Source organism: Zingiber officinale, chromosome 1A, assembly GCF_018446385.1.
Source record: "Zingiber officinale cultivar Zhangliang chromosome 1A, Zo_v1.1, whole genome shotgun sequence".
NCBI classification, from domain to species: Eukaryota; Viridiplantae; Streptophyta; class Magnoliopsida; order Zingiberales; family Zingiberaceae; genus Zingiber; species Zingiber officinale.
In genome coordinates this window covers 104077774-104091944 of record NC_055987.1, presented here as the reverse complement: position 1 = coordinate 104091944, position 14171 = coordinate 104077774, and the positions used below count along the sequence as shown (strand labels likewise).

Here is a 14171-nt window from a genome sequence, read left to right as displayed (position 1 = left end):
TACCGCACCAATCCCAAATTACATTTTTGGGCTCCTTCTTATTATGAGTGTGTTAGTCTCCCTGTGTTTAAGATATCGAATGTCCACTAATTAAGTGAGTTACTGACAACTCATTTAATTAATATCTTAGTCCAAGAGTAGTACCACTCAGCCTTATTATCATGTCGGACTAAGTCCACCTGCAGGGTTTAACATGACAATCCTTATGAGCTCCTCTTGAGGACATTATCAACCTAGTATCTCTAGGACACAGTTTCCTTTTATAATCAACAACACACACTATAAGTGATACTATTTCCCAACTTATCGGGCTTATTGATTTATCGAACTAAATCTCACCCATTGATAAATTAAAGAAATAAATATCAAATATATATGCTTGTTATTATATTAGGATTAAGAGTACACACTTCCATAATAATCGAGGTCTTTGTTTCTTTATAAAGTCAGTATAAAAGAAACGACCTCAAATGGTCCTACTCAATACACTCTGAGTGTACTAGTGTAATTATACAGTCAAGATAAACCGATACCTAATTACACTACGACCTTCCAATGGTTTGTTCCTTTCCATTATGGTCGTGAGCTACTGTTTATAATTTATAAGATACTGATAACATGATCCTCTGTGTGTGACACCACACATCATGTTATCTACAATATAAATTAATTGAACAACTACATTTATCATAAATGTAGACATTTGACCAATGTGATTCTTATTTCTAGATAAATGTTTATACCAAAAGCTAAGCTTTTAGTATACACTCTAACAGATCGGCCGATCGATTGGCAGCTGATTTTCTCGCACGATCGCAAGAAAGCCTGAATCAATCGGTCGATCGATACAAGAAGCTTCTAGCGAGCACAGAGGCCCTTTGAATCAATCAACCTATTAATTCGAGCCTTCCTAATCGATTGGTTGATCGATTGGGCTGTGACCGTTATGCAGGATTAAAGCCGTTGGCGAGCTATCTCTTCGGTAGTTCTTTGCGAGCTTCTTCCCAATCTTCACACGAGTTTCTCCACAACTCTCCGCCAATTCTTGAAGATTCTTGGAGCAGAATGTTGCTGCACTTTCAAGGTCAAGAGGCATTCCACAAGGAGAAGAAGAAGCTAGGGTTTCAATTTCATGTTGTAAATCTTGTAAGATTTTACTTGTATTTGCTTCCCTCATCTTTCTTCTTGTATTAAGAGTTTGTATAGAGCTTCTTCGCCTTTGGTAGTTACCATAAAGGAGTGTTTTCATAGTGGATGAGCGTGTCGTATGTGGATCCTTGGATTAGTCACCTCTTCTTGAGGTGGATACCAAGTAAATCCTCGTGTTAGCGTTGTGAGTCTTGTTTCGAGTCTTTCCGCTGTATATCAATAACAACGAAGCAATCCAACGAAGCACGATGAACTATTCACCCCGCTAGCTACAAATCAACCCTAACACCCCTATCTTGGATTTGGGCAATATCTGCATGGACCCAGCCCTGCACAAGGCCTTGGAGAAGCTGAGAGGTTTGAGGTTCAGTCTACCTGAGCTTACTATAGAGGGGTTGTTATATGTTATTGGACTTACTCTTATTGATCTTGGACTGAGCTCCACTTTTGGTAAGGAACTTTTCTCCCCCTTAGTTATTTATTTATGAAGATTTTTTCTCATAATTTACTTATTTTTGTAGCGGAGGCTATTACTGTTAGGATCCTTCGTACGGAGGCTAGAGAGGGGGGTGTGAATAGCCGCCCCAAATCGCTCGTTTCTTCCTACAATTCGTTAGCGCAGCGGAAAAATAAACTAGAAACAAAAGGAAGAATATCAAACCTTAACACAGCTATGTACGAGGTTCGGAGATGATGCTCCTACTCCTCGGCGTGTCCGTAAGGTGGACGAACCCAATCAATCCGTCGGTGGATGAGTCCCCGGAAAACCGGCTAATAAAAACTCCTTCTGGGTGGAGAAACCTCGCCACACTTATTTGCAACAGCAAACAGGAGTACAAGTACAAAGAATAAGCAAGAAATACAATAAGAATACACAAGCACTCTACCAATCTTGCTTTCTCGTCGACTGGAGTCCAGATGAAGCAGCAGCTTCAAGAAACCCTAACAGCAGCAGCTGTTCCAGTCGGGGAAGCTCACGCGAAGCTTTCGGAAGAACTCAACAGAGCTCTTATCGCAGCCCACAAATCTTCAGCAGAAGGGAGGAAAGGAGGAAGAAGAAGTACTGTACAGCTGCAGCCCTCGACCCCTTTATACCTGCGAAGAAGAAACAACGAAGAAACTAGTCGTTGCGTCGCAACGGCTAGAATCTGATCGATCCGTGGACCGATCGGGCAACATCCTGATCGGTCTGCAGACGAAGAAGCCTTCGCTTCGTTCCATCCCTGATCGGTCCATGGACCGATCGAACCTCTGATCGGTCGGGACGATCGGGCTTTATCGACGGTCCCGGACCGATCAGCCCCTCTGCGCCTCGATCTGTTCGGCCGATCGACTCGATCGGTCACCGATCGGTTAACCTGATATGCTACTAATGTGTTACTGATCGGTCACCGGATCGATCAGATACAGATCACTGGATCGATCACCGATCGATCCACTCATGGTTTCGCCCAAACCAAGTCCAAACCAACATTCGGTCAATCTTGACCTGTTGGTACATTGCGCCTAGCATCCGGTCACTCCCTTGACCTGCTAGGACTCCCCGCTAAGTGTCCGGTCAATCCCTTTGACCCACTTAGACTTTTCTCTCCGTACCAAGTATCCGGTCACTCCTATGACCTACTTGGACTTCCCATCACCAGATGTCCGATCACCCTTGATCCATCTGGATTTTCCCTTGCCCGGCTTCACTCACCAGGACTTTCACCTAGCTTCACTCACTAGGGTTTTCACCTGGCTTCACTCACCAGGATTTCCACAACTGCCTGGCTTCACTCACCAGGACTTTCCAACTGCCTAACATCCCAGTTAGGACTTTCTCATTCACCTAGCTTCACTCACTAGGATTTTCACCTGGCTTCACTCACCAGGATTTTCCCGAATGCCTGGTTTCACTCACCAGGACTTTCACCTTCACCTAGCTTCACTCACTAGGATTTTCACCTGGATTCACTCACCAGGATTTCCCGACTGCCTGGCTTCACTCACCAGGATTTTTCCTCGTGCCAAACTCCCTGTTTGGACTTTCCCCGTGCCAAGCCTCCATACTTGGACTTTCCGCGTGCCAAGCTCCTGCTTGGACTTTTCCCCCGTGCCAAGTCTCCGTACTTGGACTTTTCCAGTGCCAAGTCTCCGTACTTGGACTTTTCGCGTGCCAAGCTCCCTGCTTGGACTTTTCCCGAATCAGGTCAACCAAGTCAACCTTGACTTACGGTTCCACCAATAATCTCCCAAACATCTATTCTTGTCCCATATCAAGAATAGAACTCTCTCACGAGTGTCAAACATCAACATTCAACTCAACTAGGTCAACCTTGACCTAAGGTTGCACCGACAATCTTCCCAAGTCAAACATCAAAATACAACTTGAGTCAAGTCACCTCGAGTCGGGTCAACCAGGTCAACCTTGACCTAAGGTTGCACCAACAATTACGCCTTGCATTTCTCTTTAAAAATACTTGGGTAACAAAGGACTCTCTAAACCGACTGGACGAAGCCCTACTAAAGGAGCGCAAAATCGAGCAAGCCTCATCCTCTGTCGGCTAACTTCCTCCCCTAGGTCATCCCGTAGAAACCTCCTCTTCTACTTCCTTTGATTCGGATAGTCCCCTCATGTTTAAGTGCAAAAAGCCCCAATCAGAGACTCTGAATCTACCCGAGCAGCCACTGGTCGAGCAAACTTCAATTGATATAATCGAGGTTTTTTTTTCTTGAGGAAAAGAGCCCATGCCTCCAAACCGTCGTTGATCTAAACTTGTTATGAAGCTGGCCAATACCACACCTGTGCCTAGTGCCATCGATTAGGCTTCAAAATTGATCGAGACAACATTGGAGCCCTTACCTACTCGACCGGCATCGCGCAGGCTTTAGGTGTTCCTTTTATCATCTTAGGGAATCCTAAGCAAACATTTGTTACGAGCCCGACCAATTCTACACCCACGCTCTATAGAGTCGTGCGGGATCTTGAGCCAGTCAAGACAATACCAGAACCCTCCCTGGTCGTTCGTTCAATGTTGCCATGAGCTTTTGGCGCTTCTCCTTCAAGGCCCAACTCTCTGATTGGCCCCCATCAGTACTTTAAACAACCTTACATATCACCATCTCAACAAGGACTAAGGGCTACTACCTTATCCTCCTATGGAGTATTGAAACTAAACATCCCATTAGCTGAATCTTGGGTGAAAGCACGTGGACAGTCAAAAGGGTCCATGGTGTCGACATGTGTAGATGAACATGTTCAAAATGTGGTAAGATCCTAACTTGGCCCACCTTATAAATTAAGACTTCATTGTTGTTGTTTTTTAGCTTTACGCTTCCGGGATACATTTGAGTGAACTAGTTGTGGACTTAGAGAGAGCTAATAAAATCTTGAGAGAACGAGTAGAGGAGTTAGAAGTTGCTACATCCGCTCCATGTACCGAGACGACTAATTTGCAATAAGAGGTTAAAGTCCAAGCCGGGCTTCTCTTAACTATGGGGAAGACCTTAAAAGAATCCCAACAATTGGTGGATTCTCAACAGTAGGACAAGAAAAGATTGGAAATCTTACTATAGACCAGCGAGTTCAAGCTCTGAGAAGAAAGCCCTATGAGGGTAGAGGCCATTTTCGACCTGGCTTTCTGCTTATTCCTTGGTGTGGCTGGCCATCCTCTCTTTTCCTCTTCCTCTTTGTGGTGGCCGAACCTCTCTCTCTTCCTTTGGAGCTTTTGTGGTGGCCGGATACTACTTGGAGAAGAAGAAGAAGAAGAAGGAGAGAAAGCTTGCATCCCTTGGAGCTTGGTTGGTGTTTTTCTTTCATCCTTGGTGAAGCTTTCTTTGTGTTGGCCGAACCTAGCTAGGAGGAGAAGAAGGTTCATTGGTGGTTTCTCATCTCGGAAGATCATTGCCCACACAACGTCCGAGGTTAGAAGAGGAATACGGTAGAAGATCAAGAGGTTTTTCTAAAAGGTATAACTAGTAATTTTACTTTCCGCATCATACTAGTTATTTTTGGAAATAATACCAAATACAAGAGGCTTACGTTCTAGTATTTCGAATATGTTTTTCGAAGTTGTGTTCTTTTGTTTTTTTTTTTCCTTGTGATTTGATTGTTCTTTTCGGTTAACCTAAAGTTATTTTAGGAAATTAAATATTAGATTTCTATAAAAGGTTTTGTCTAGTCGGTGGTGGTTGCTCCCATATCCAAGAAGGCCATGTGCCTCGCCACGTCAGTACTGGGAACCAATTATGAAAATTAATATTTAATGGAATTAATAACTTAAGGTGATTTGGGTCGAACGTGTTAAGTTCCGCAGGAGATCCAAGTCAAAACCTAAAAGAACAAATAGATTAAGTTTTGGATCAAACGTGTTAAGTTCCGCAGGCGATCCAAAATTTAATTTAAAAGAACACATGGTAGCTAGGAAAATGTTCAGACCTTTGTACAAAATTTTTGTACAGTGGAACTTCTAGGCTTTCCGAGTAGCAACCAACAATAACAACACCGATTTGAATAATCAGGCTGAATAAATGAATTGTATCATAAGGGGTATCTGGGTTGAATAATATGCTGGATAAGATATTAGTGCCGAGCGGAACGATCAGACCGGACAATTATAACCTCTTAATATATTGGTGAGGTAACCTCAGTATGAATTCTTTATAATTGATTGCCAAACTGAATAATAATCCAGATAGAACAATAATATCGAGCGGAATAACCAAGCTGACTAATATAATGAACCCCTTATAATTAGAACCTGTGTTAGAATTCAGGAGTTCCGAATTTAAAGGCACAAGAGCATGCTCGCTTATGACCCGGCTAAAGGCTCAGGAGTCTGGAATATAAGGGCACGAGAGTATGGTCACATATAACCCGATCGGAGGCTAGGGAGTTTGGAATATAAAGGAACGAAAGCATGCTAGCTTATAACTTGGCCGGAGGCTTGGGAGTCTAGAATATAAAGGTACGAAAGCACATTATCTTATAACCCGACTGGAGACTTGGGAGTCTGGAATTTGAAGGCACGAGAGCATATTCACTTATAACCCGGTCGGAGGCTGGGAAGTCTGGAACTTGAAGGCGCGAGAGCATGCTCGCTTATAACCTGACCGGAGGCTCGGGAGTCTGAAATATAAAGGCGCGAGAACATGCTCTCTTATAACCCGGTCAGTGGCTCGGGAGTCTAGAATATAAAGGTTCGAGAGCATGCTCGCTTATAACCCGACCGGTAGCTCGAGAGTCTAGAACTTGAAGGTGTGAGAGCATGCTCGCTTGAAACCTGGCCAGAGGCTCGGGAGTCTAGAACTTGAAGGAATTCTCAGATGAAATCACCTGTATTCTCATTAGGTGTAAAAATTTTACATACTACATGAGTGAATTACAGGCGTACTTTTCAAATCCTATAAGGCTATAGATGATTCGTGCTCTAGGGTCGCTCCAATCTTTTCCCTTCTATGTCTTCGAGGTAGTAGGAGCTTGAGACAAGCCTTTGCACCACCTTATATAGTCCTCCCTTGTTGATGTTTCCGATCGATTTAATCCGCTTCTAGACTATATCGCCAATCTAAAAAAAAAAAAATCTAGGAATAACCCTTTTGTTATAATTTTACCTCATCCTTTGGCAGCATACCATTAGTTCAGCTGTTGCCTTGTCTCTGACTTCTTCTATCAGATTGAACTCCATAAGGTGTCGATCGATATTGTCCTCATCGTACAATTGCCTTTGATCAGATTTCATTCCAATCTCGACCGAGACCACTGCTTCACCACAATAAACCAGTTGAAAAGGGTTTATACCTATTGCTTCTTGGGGGATTGTACGATATGCCTACAATACGCTAGGTAATTCATCGACCCAACTTCCTCCGATGTGGTCTAATTTAGTTTTAAGTTCTTTGATGATTTCTTTATTTGTTACTTCTTCGTGTTCATTACTCCTAGGATAAGCTACAGATATGAAGGTCTACGTAATACCATAGGTTGAACATCACTCTCAGATTTTCCTGTCCTGGAATTGTCTTCCATTATCTGAAACCAATTTATGTGGAATTCTAAACCTGCAAATAATATACTTCCATAGGAATTTGATAACCATCTGCTCGGTTATCTTGGCCAATGACTCTACCTCCACCCATTTTGATAATCAACTACAACTAGCAAGAATCTTTTCTAGGCGAGTACATAGGAAAAGGCCTCACTATATCCATATCCCACTAATCAAATGGGCAGGAGACAATGTAAGTTTTCAGCAACTCCATGGGGTGGTGTAGGATATTCTAGTGCTTTTGACAGGATAGGCAAGTTCTTACTAATTGAGCAACATCAACCTGTAGAGTCGGCCAAAAATACCCGACCAGTAATATTTTTTGAGCAAGAGATTGACTGCCCACATGACTTCTACAAGAACCTTGATGTATCTCTTGTAAAATGTATTGCACGTCGTTCGATCTGATGCATTTGAGTAAAGGACATGAGAAAACCCGTTTATACAGATGGTCTCCGATCATAGTGAATTGGCTGGCTCTTTTCTTAATCATGCATGCTTTCTCTCCATTTGTTGGTAAGATGCCTTACTGCAGGAATAAAATAATGGGTGTTCTCCAATTACTCTGCGATTCAAGATCGGCCTGCCGTTTGATGTAAGCCACTAATAGTGTATGTTCTACAAGCTTATCTAAGGTCCATGGAATTATGGCAGAAGCTAATTTAGCCAAGTCATCTGCTGTCTAATTTTTTGCTCGAGGAAGGTTTTGTATAATTACTTCTTAGAATCCGACTCTAAGCTTCTCGAATGCCTCAACATAGATTTTAAATCTCTCATTATTAATTTTAAAATTTCCTAATAATTGCTGGGTAGCCAATTGAAAATCTGAATAAATTAAAACCCGGATGACCCTTACATGCCTCGCAACTTACAAGTCAGCTATCAATGTTTCATACTCGGCTTTATTGTTGGTAGCCCGATAATTCAGACAAATAGATAACTACATTATGTCTTCCCAAAGTGATATCATAAAAATGCCTATTTCACTGTCCTGCCGAGTGGAGGATTCATCCATGTATATTTTCCAGATTCCCTTAGGCTCAAGGTTTTTCACCTCTCGGATGTAGTCGACTTCCAATAGCTTGTCTACTTCTGTGCAGATGATCTTATTCTGATTTGCCCTGAAATCGCTCTTTCTTTATTTGACCAGCCGAGTTTCAGGAAAGACATGGAGTACATGCTCCATGATCGTGGGAGAGATGCCTGTGATCTCCTTGGGGTTCCAAACAAAAACATCATTGTTACATGTTAAACATGCAACAAGCTCTTCTTTAAGTTCCGGAGGTAGGTTGGTAGCTACTTGGGTAGTCGCTTTTCGTCGGTCTGGCCGAATTTGAACCTCCTCCTTTTCTTCATAGACTAGGGTAGTCGGTGCTTCCCGGATGATGTTGACTTCCATCCGTCGCATCTTCCAAGCGGAGTTAGCTTCGGTTTTAATTATATCAAGATAGCACTTTCGTGCTACTAGTTGATCTCCTTTGACTTCCCCAACTAGGTCATCCACGAGGAGCTTTATATTTTCCCAGAAGGTTGAGACTACTGTCCGAAATTTATTTAGGGTCGGTTGGTCCAAAATGACGTTGTAGGTTGAGGGTGCGTTCACGACTATGAAGGTCGAGTGACGCGTCCTCATTAGGGGCTCCTTTCCTAAGGATATGACTAACTTTATTTGGCTGAGCAGCTAGACTTCATTGCCTGTGAACCCATACAAAGGCGTTGCTATGGGTTGAAGCTTGCTCGGGTCTATTTGCAACTGCTCAAATGCTTTTTTAAATATAATATTGATTGAACTGCCTGTGTCCATAAAAGTACGGTAAATGTTATAATTGGCTATAACAACCTTAATTATTAAAGTGTCATCATAGGGTATTTCCACCCCTTCAAATCTTTAGGCTCGAAGCTAATTTCAGGCATGACTGCTTGCTCTATACTGCAGTCAATCGCGTGGATCTCCAATCAACGAGCATGTGATTTTCTTCCTTAGTTGGAGTCTCCATCGGTTGTCCCCCTAGCTATCATGCTGATATTACCCTAGGCGACATTATTATGAATCTCCGCTTGCCATGTTGGGGCCTCTCGTTGGTCTCAGGCGGGAGCCTGGGCTCAATCTGCTAGCGGTAGGGGTGTTCTTTGGTGTCACTCGACCTCTCACAGGTCTCTTCTGGGTGAGCCGCTTGGTCAATGATAAGGGTGACGGAGTACGTCAGCAGAATCTTTGATTGTTGTTCTGGCTATTTGCCATATTATAGCATTCCCGGGTATCGTGAGTGGCTGACCGATGGTATGTGCACCACGATCGTGGGACTCCTCGAGGGGGATCGGGGTATCTTTCTTGTTTGGGCTCTACATGATGCATGACTTGAGGCTGTAGTTCTTGATTATGAAAGTGAGGACCCATCTGGGGTCCTCTATGTGGCAAAGCGGGTAATGTTTGGCGCTCGGGCACCGAAACTGCAGCTGATGCAGTGATTTCCTTCTTTTGGGTGGCCTGCACCTCCTCAACATTAATAAACTCGGTCGCTCGGTCAAGTAGATGGTAGAAGTTCTTTGGAGGTCTTCTGATTAAGGAGCGAAAGAAATCATTATCGGTGAGGCCTTGGGAGAAGGCACTCACCAGAATTTCGATGGTGGCTGTAGGGACATCCATGGCCACCTGCTTGAATTTTTTGATATAGGCTCTGAGTGTCTCCTTGGGCCTCTATTTGAGCAAGAAAAGGCTCAGGGAGATCTTCTGGTAACACTGACTACTGGAGAAATGATAAAGGAAAACCTCGCGAAAATCCTTGAAGTAGTAATAGAGTCCACCGACAATCGCTTGAACCATCTTTGTGCCGAGTCAGCGAGTGTGGTAATGAACACTTGGAAATTTACACCGTCTATATATTGATATAAGAGAGTGGCATTCTTAAATTTGAGGAGATGATCCTCAGGGTTAGTTGACCTTAAGTATTCACCTATCATCAGAGGCTGATAATGTTTTGGCAGATTATCTTGTATCACCCCTTGAGAGAACGGGGTGCTGATCTGCTTGGGAGATATACAAGCTGTAGGGGCTTTTTCCTTGCGCCCGTCTTTGACAAGTGCTTCTCCAGAAGATTCTTGGTGTAGTCCTTCTTGGCTCATGTACTTAGGCGGCATACAGAAGTGTTAGTAATTAGCCCTAAGAGCCAATCATGAGATGATTAGGCCTTTTGGTTACTAATTGAGTTAAACTCAAATGAACCCACTCATTGGATTGAGTCCAATCCGAATTAGACACATTGGATTAATGGGTTAGACTCAATGGATTAGATTTATTGGGTTATTGGATTAATGGTTTAATCCAATATAATAAATCCAACCCATTAAGAGGAATACAAAGAGACAAAAACTCTTGGTATTCATTGGATGAATATAAATAGGTTTTTGGATTTATTTTTCATTTAGATGAGAAAAGGTGTCTCTTGAGCTTCTCTCTTCTTCCTCCTCCTTCCTCAATGGCCGAATCTTCAAGCTTGGTTGAATCATACTTCTTGCTAGCACAAGAAGATGGTTCTTCTCCGAAGGCTTCGTTCGTGCGACGAACGAAGGATATGTTCGTGTGGATACGATAGAGGTGCAGACGCTTGAATGCGCTGAGATCTGGATCCAAAGAAAAGGTTGCTATCGGGATTGTGAAGGACACACAACAAAGGTATAATCCTATCATGTAGCTTAGCATAGATTATCTTCAGAACATGTTTCTTCCCTTCACATGGATCTGCTGGATAGAGAATCTAGCATTTTTTCGCTGCGTTTCCGCGTCTTTCGCGCGCTAGATCCCAACAGTGGTATCAGAGCCACTTGCGAAGGGCTATGCTAAGTTATAATTTTTTATATATGATATAGAAATTATTTGATAGGGTTTACTGTGATTTGTAAAAATTTATGAGTCAGACAAACAAGGTTTCGACCAAGAGAGTGAATCTCGACCAGACTATGAGTCTTGGCTAGATTTTGTGTCTCGGCCAAATCCTAAGCCTTGACCGAAATGGGTGTTTTGTTGGGAACAAAGCATAGTTGGTGTGTGACCAGCAAGGTCTCGGTCAAGGGTGTTTTGTTGGGAACAAAACATAGTTGGTGTGTGACCAACAAGGTCTCGGCCAGAGGTGTTTTGTTTAGAACAAAACATAGTTGGTATTATGGGAAGTAGGGTCTCGGGTAAAGCAGTAACTCAAAAAATGAGCATGCAAAATAAATTTTACTTCAGGGGCGCTGCCCCTTGAAACCCCCACAAGGGGCGCTACCCCCTTGACACCCGCAAGGGGCGCTGCCCCCTTGAAAAGATCGTAGTGATGGGGCCATAACTATGTCACGTTTAAATTAGCATATATGTTGGTGTATGCCATGATATGCCATGAATGTATGTGATGCATGTGTAGCTATCGTAATTAGGTCATTTACATATGCCTACCAAAGTTTGGTGCTCACTACTATCTCGATCATTTGTAGTCAGGTTTGCCAAAGCAAAGTGACTCGTTTTATCTTGGTAGAGTGCGACTGGACAATTGTGATGCCCGACTATTGGACTTTAGATGTGACTTAACTAAATTGAGAACTTAGAGGTATATCCCATAAGATGTAAATTATATTATACTAGTTTTGGGCGATTAGCCAATGCTAACTCAAGATGAGTAATAGTATGTGTTTCATAAGATAGGAAAACGAACAAACAGTTTTGTTCACCTAAAGATACAAGAGTTATATAGGATGTAATTAGTAAACGTTAACGATAGTAGCACTACATTAAATATTACATTACCAGTTGAATCAACTTCAGCTGGTGGGAGGTAAACCCATTTAGCATGATAGCAAGACACATCTTAAAGAAAACTGTTTGAAATTGTGTGTTGTTGATACCAGCATCTTCTTTGTCAATGTAAGCTTTGTCAGGACTTCTAAGTATAGAATCATGCCATTTATGAAGCTTGTTCTTCATCCTCTCCCAAAAAAGAATGTCAGATGTTCACGCAATTGGTGTATCCACAGGCTCCTCAAAATTACAAAAGGAATTAGCTAATCCCTCAAGGTACTCTGAAGATAAACCTTTGAGGGCTTCTCCTTCTTGTTCTCTGGATAAATAAGATATTCATGGGATTAACAAATGCTTAAGATTTAAACAAGTCGAACATCAAATATACACTGGTAACTACAACTGATGAGTTCTATGACACAGCACAGGAAACTGCTAACAGATAAAAAGGGCATGTGAACCCACAGTCACCCAACAAGCCATGGAAGGAGTCCCCTTGCCTCTCCAGATTTAATAAATGACTGCGTAGATAGAACGACTGATTGAGACTTATCTTTTAGTGGTATGATGGAAAGGCAACACTGTATGTATAGTAGGATGCGAAGAACTTGATTGAGAAAAGCACCTTCATATATGCATGCATTGAAGTCAAATTGGTATTTAGTAAGGAAGTCGATGGATGTTACTTGCCATAGGAAATCATCAGGTGGCCCATGAAGTGGCAACTCTTTTCGTGGAAAGATATAGAAGTTATGCCTGCAATGTAAAGAGCTGCAGATGTCACACGAAATCCAACAAATTTCTACAAACATGAAATCATACAGAATCTTATATTAATAACTAGGTGATCTAACACAAATTTCGTCTACAATTACCTACCAATGTCTGTCGATACTTGCCCTACAAAACAAGCAAGTATGACTGATAAATTATCCCAAAAATATCAAATGAATAGTCCTGTATCGGTAAACTACCACCATCTCATCAAAACATAAATTGGATATCCGTCAAAAGAAGTGATAAGGTAAAACCACGCACAAATCAGTCATGAATCTCATCTGCTTGACATATGAACAGTTTTTAACCTTTATTGCAAGCAGGCCTAGCTTCTAGAGGGAGAAAACGTGAAAGAATATCCTAAACAATGCATTCGATTTGAATAGGAGAATGAGGTAAAGATCATTTTTTCCCCCACAAAAATAAAAACCGATAGAGAAGTCAATTCATCACTTCCATTTTCTCTAAAACCACGTTAAACCCTATCATAACAAAACGAAAACCAAATGATGAAGAACACTAACGGATGGGCGAAGAACGAGCCCTTGGATGAATCCCAGCGGAAGGGGCAGACACCGAACTGCACGACAGCGAACTTCTCAGCGGAGTCCTTCAGCTTAAGGTAACGGACATCGGATCGGTCGAACTCGAACGGGTCCCTCCATGGGGCACTCGTCACATCAGTCATCTCAAGGTCAACGACCACGAAGTCCGACTCCTCCACGCAGGCCCTAAGGCTCTCCAGCGCCGCGTTGAAATTGGACCTTGTCACCTGCTTCACGGCCATGCTGCCGCCACCGGGCACATCGGTGGAGAAGGGACGGAGGAGAGGCATTAGACCTAGGGTTAGGATCGGTAGCACACCCAAACAAACGGCAGATTCCGCATGTCTTAACCCGCCACGACCACTCCGAAGTCGGAAGTCGACATTTATTCATTGCAATTGTATTTTCATTTTAACTTTTAATTAATTTATAAACGAAATTTGTCAAAAAAAATTATACGGTCTTAAATTCTATTTATAATTCATATTTATTTTTATTTATAAAAATTTATATGTAATTTCGTTTCAAATTTATTTTAAATTCTGTCTAATTTTTTTTATAACAATATATAATTTACTAAAATGGAACGATTAATAATTCCGTATTAAATCTGTCTCTGATTTATATAAATCTGAAAAAGATTTTATTTTCATTTTAATTTTTAATTAATTTATAAATAAAATTTATCATAGAAATTATACAGTCTCAAATTCTGTTTATAATTCATATTTATTTTTGTTTATAAAAATTTATATGTAATTTCGTTTCAAATTTGTTTTAAATTCTGTCTTATTTTTTTTTTAAAATATATAATTTACTAAAATGAAACGGATTAATATTTCCGTATTAAATCTGTCTCTGATTTATATAAATCTGAAACAGAATTTTATTTTCATTTTAAAA

General features: G+C 41.7%; 1 protein-coding gene across 3 annotated transcripts; it reads right to left on the bottom strand.

Annotated features, from left to right (window-relative positions):
• Positions 1-11918: 11918 nt before the first annotated feature.
• LOC122008196 (poly(A)-specific ribonuclease PARN-like) lies at positions 11919-13620 on the bottom strand. Of its 3 annotated transcripts, none has more exons than XM_042563829.1 (3): positions 13248-13620; positions 12572-12702; positions 11919-12284 (listed from the first exon to the last, which is right to left on the bottom strand). In XM_042563829.1, the coding sequence occupies exons 1-3, from the start codon at positions 13556-13558 to the stop codon at positions 12160-12162; spliced, it is 567 nt and encodes a 188-aa protein (XP_042419763.1). In that variant the 5' UTR covers positions 13559-13620; the 3' UTR covers positions 11919-12159. The 3 variants fall into 3 exon arrangements, with proteins under 3 accessions (XP_042419763.1, XP_042419771.1, XP_042419779.1); XM_042563837.1 differs by having other exon boundaries at positions 12143-12265; XM_042563845.1 differs by lacking the exon at positions 11919-12284 and adding an exon at positions 12412-12467.
• Positions 13621-14171: the final 551 nt, after the last annotated feature.

Bases quoted from the DNA above. Each gene is read 5' to 3' on its own strand.
- LOC122008196 (XM_042563829.1), bottom strand. From the start codon at position 13,558: ATGCCTCTCCTCCGTCCCTTCTCCACCGATGTGCCCGGTGGCGGCAGC. The intron at 12,703-13,247 runs GTTAGTGTTCTT...TTTACATTGCAG, and splicing joins GGCTCGTTCTTCGCCCATCC to GCATAACTTCTATATCTTTC. The intron at 12,285-12,571 runs GTGCTTTTCTCA...TGTTAATCCCAT, and splicing joins CAATGCATGCATATATGAAG to GAATATCTTATTTATCCAGA.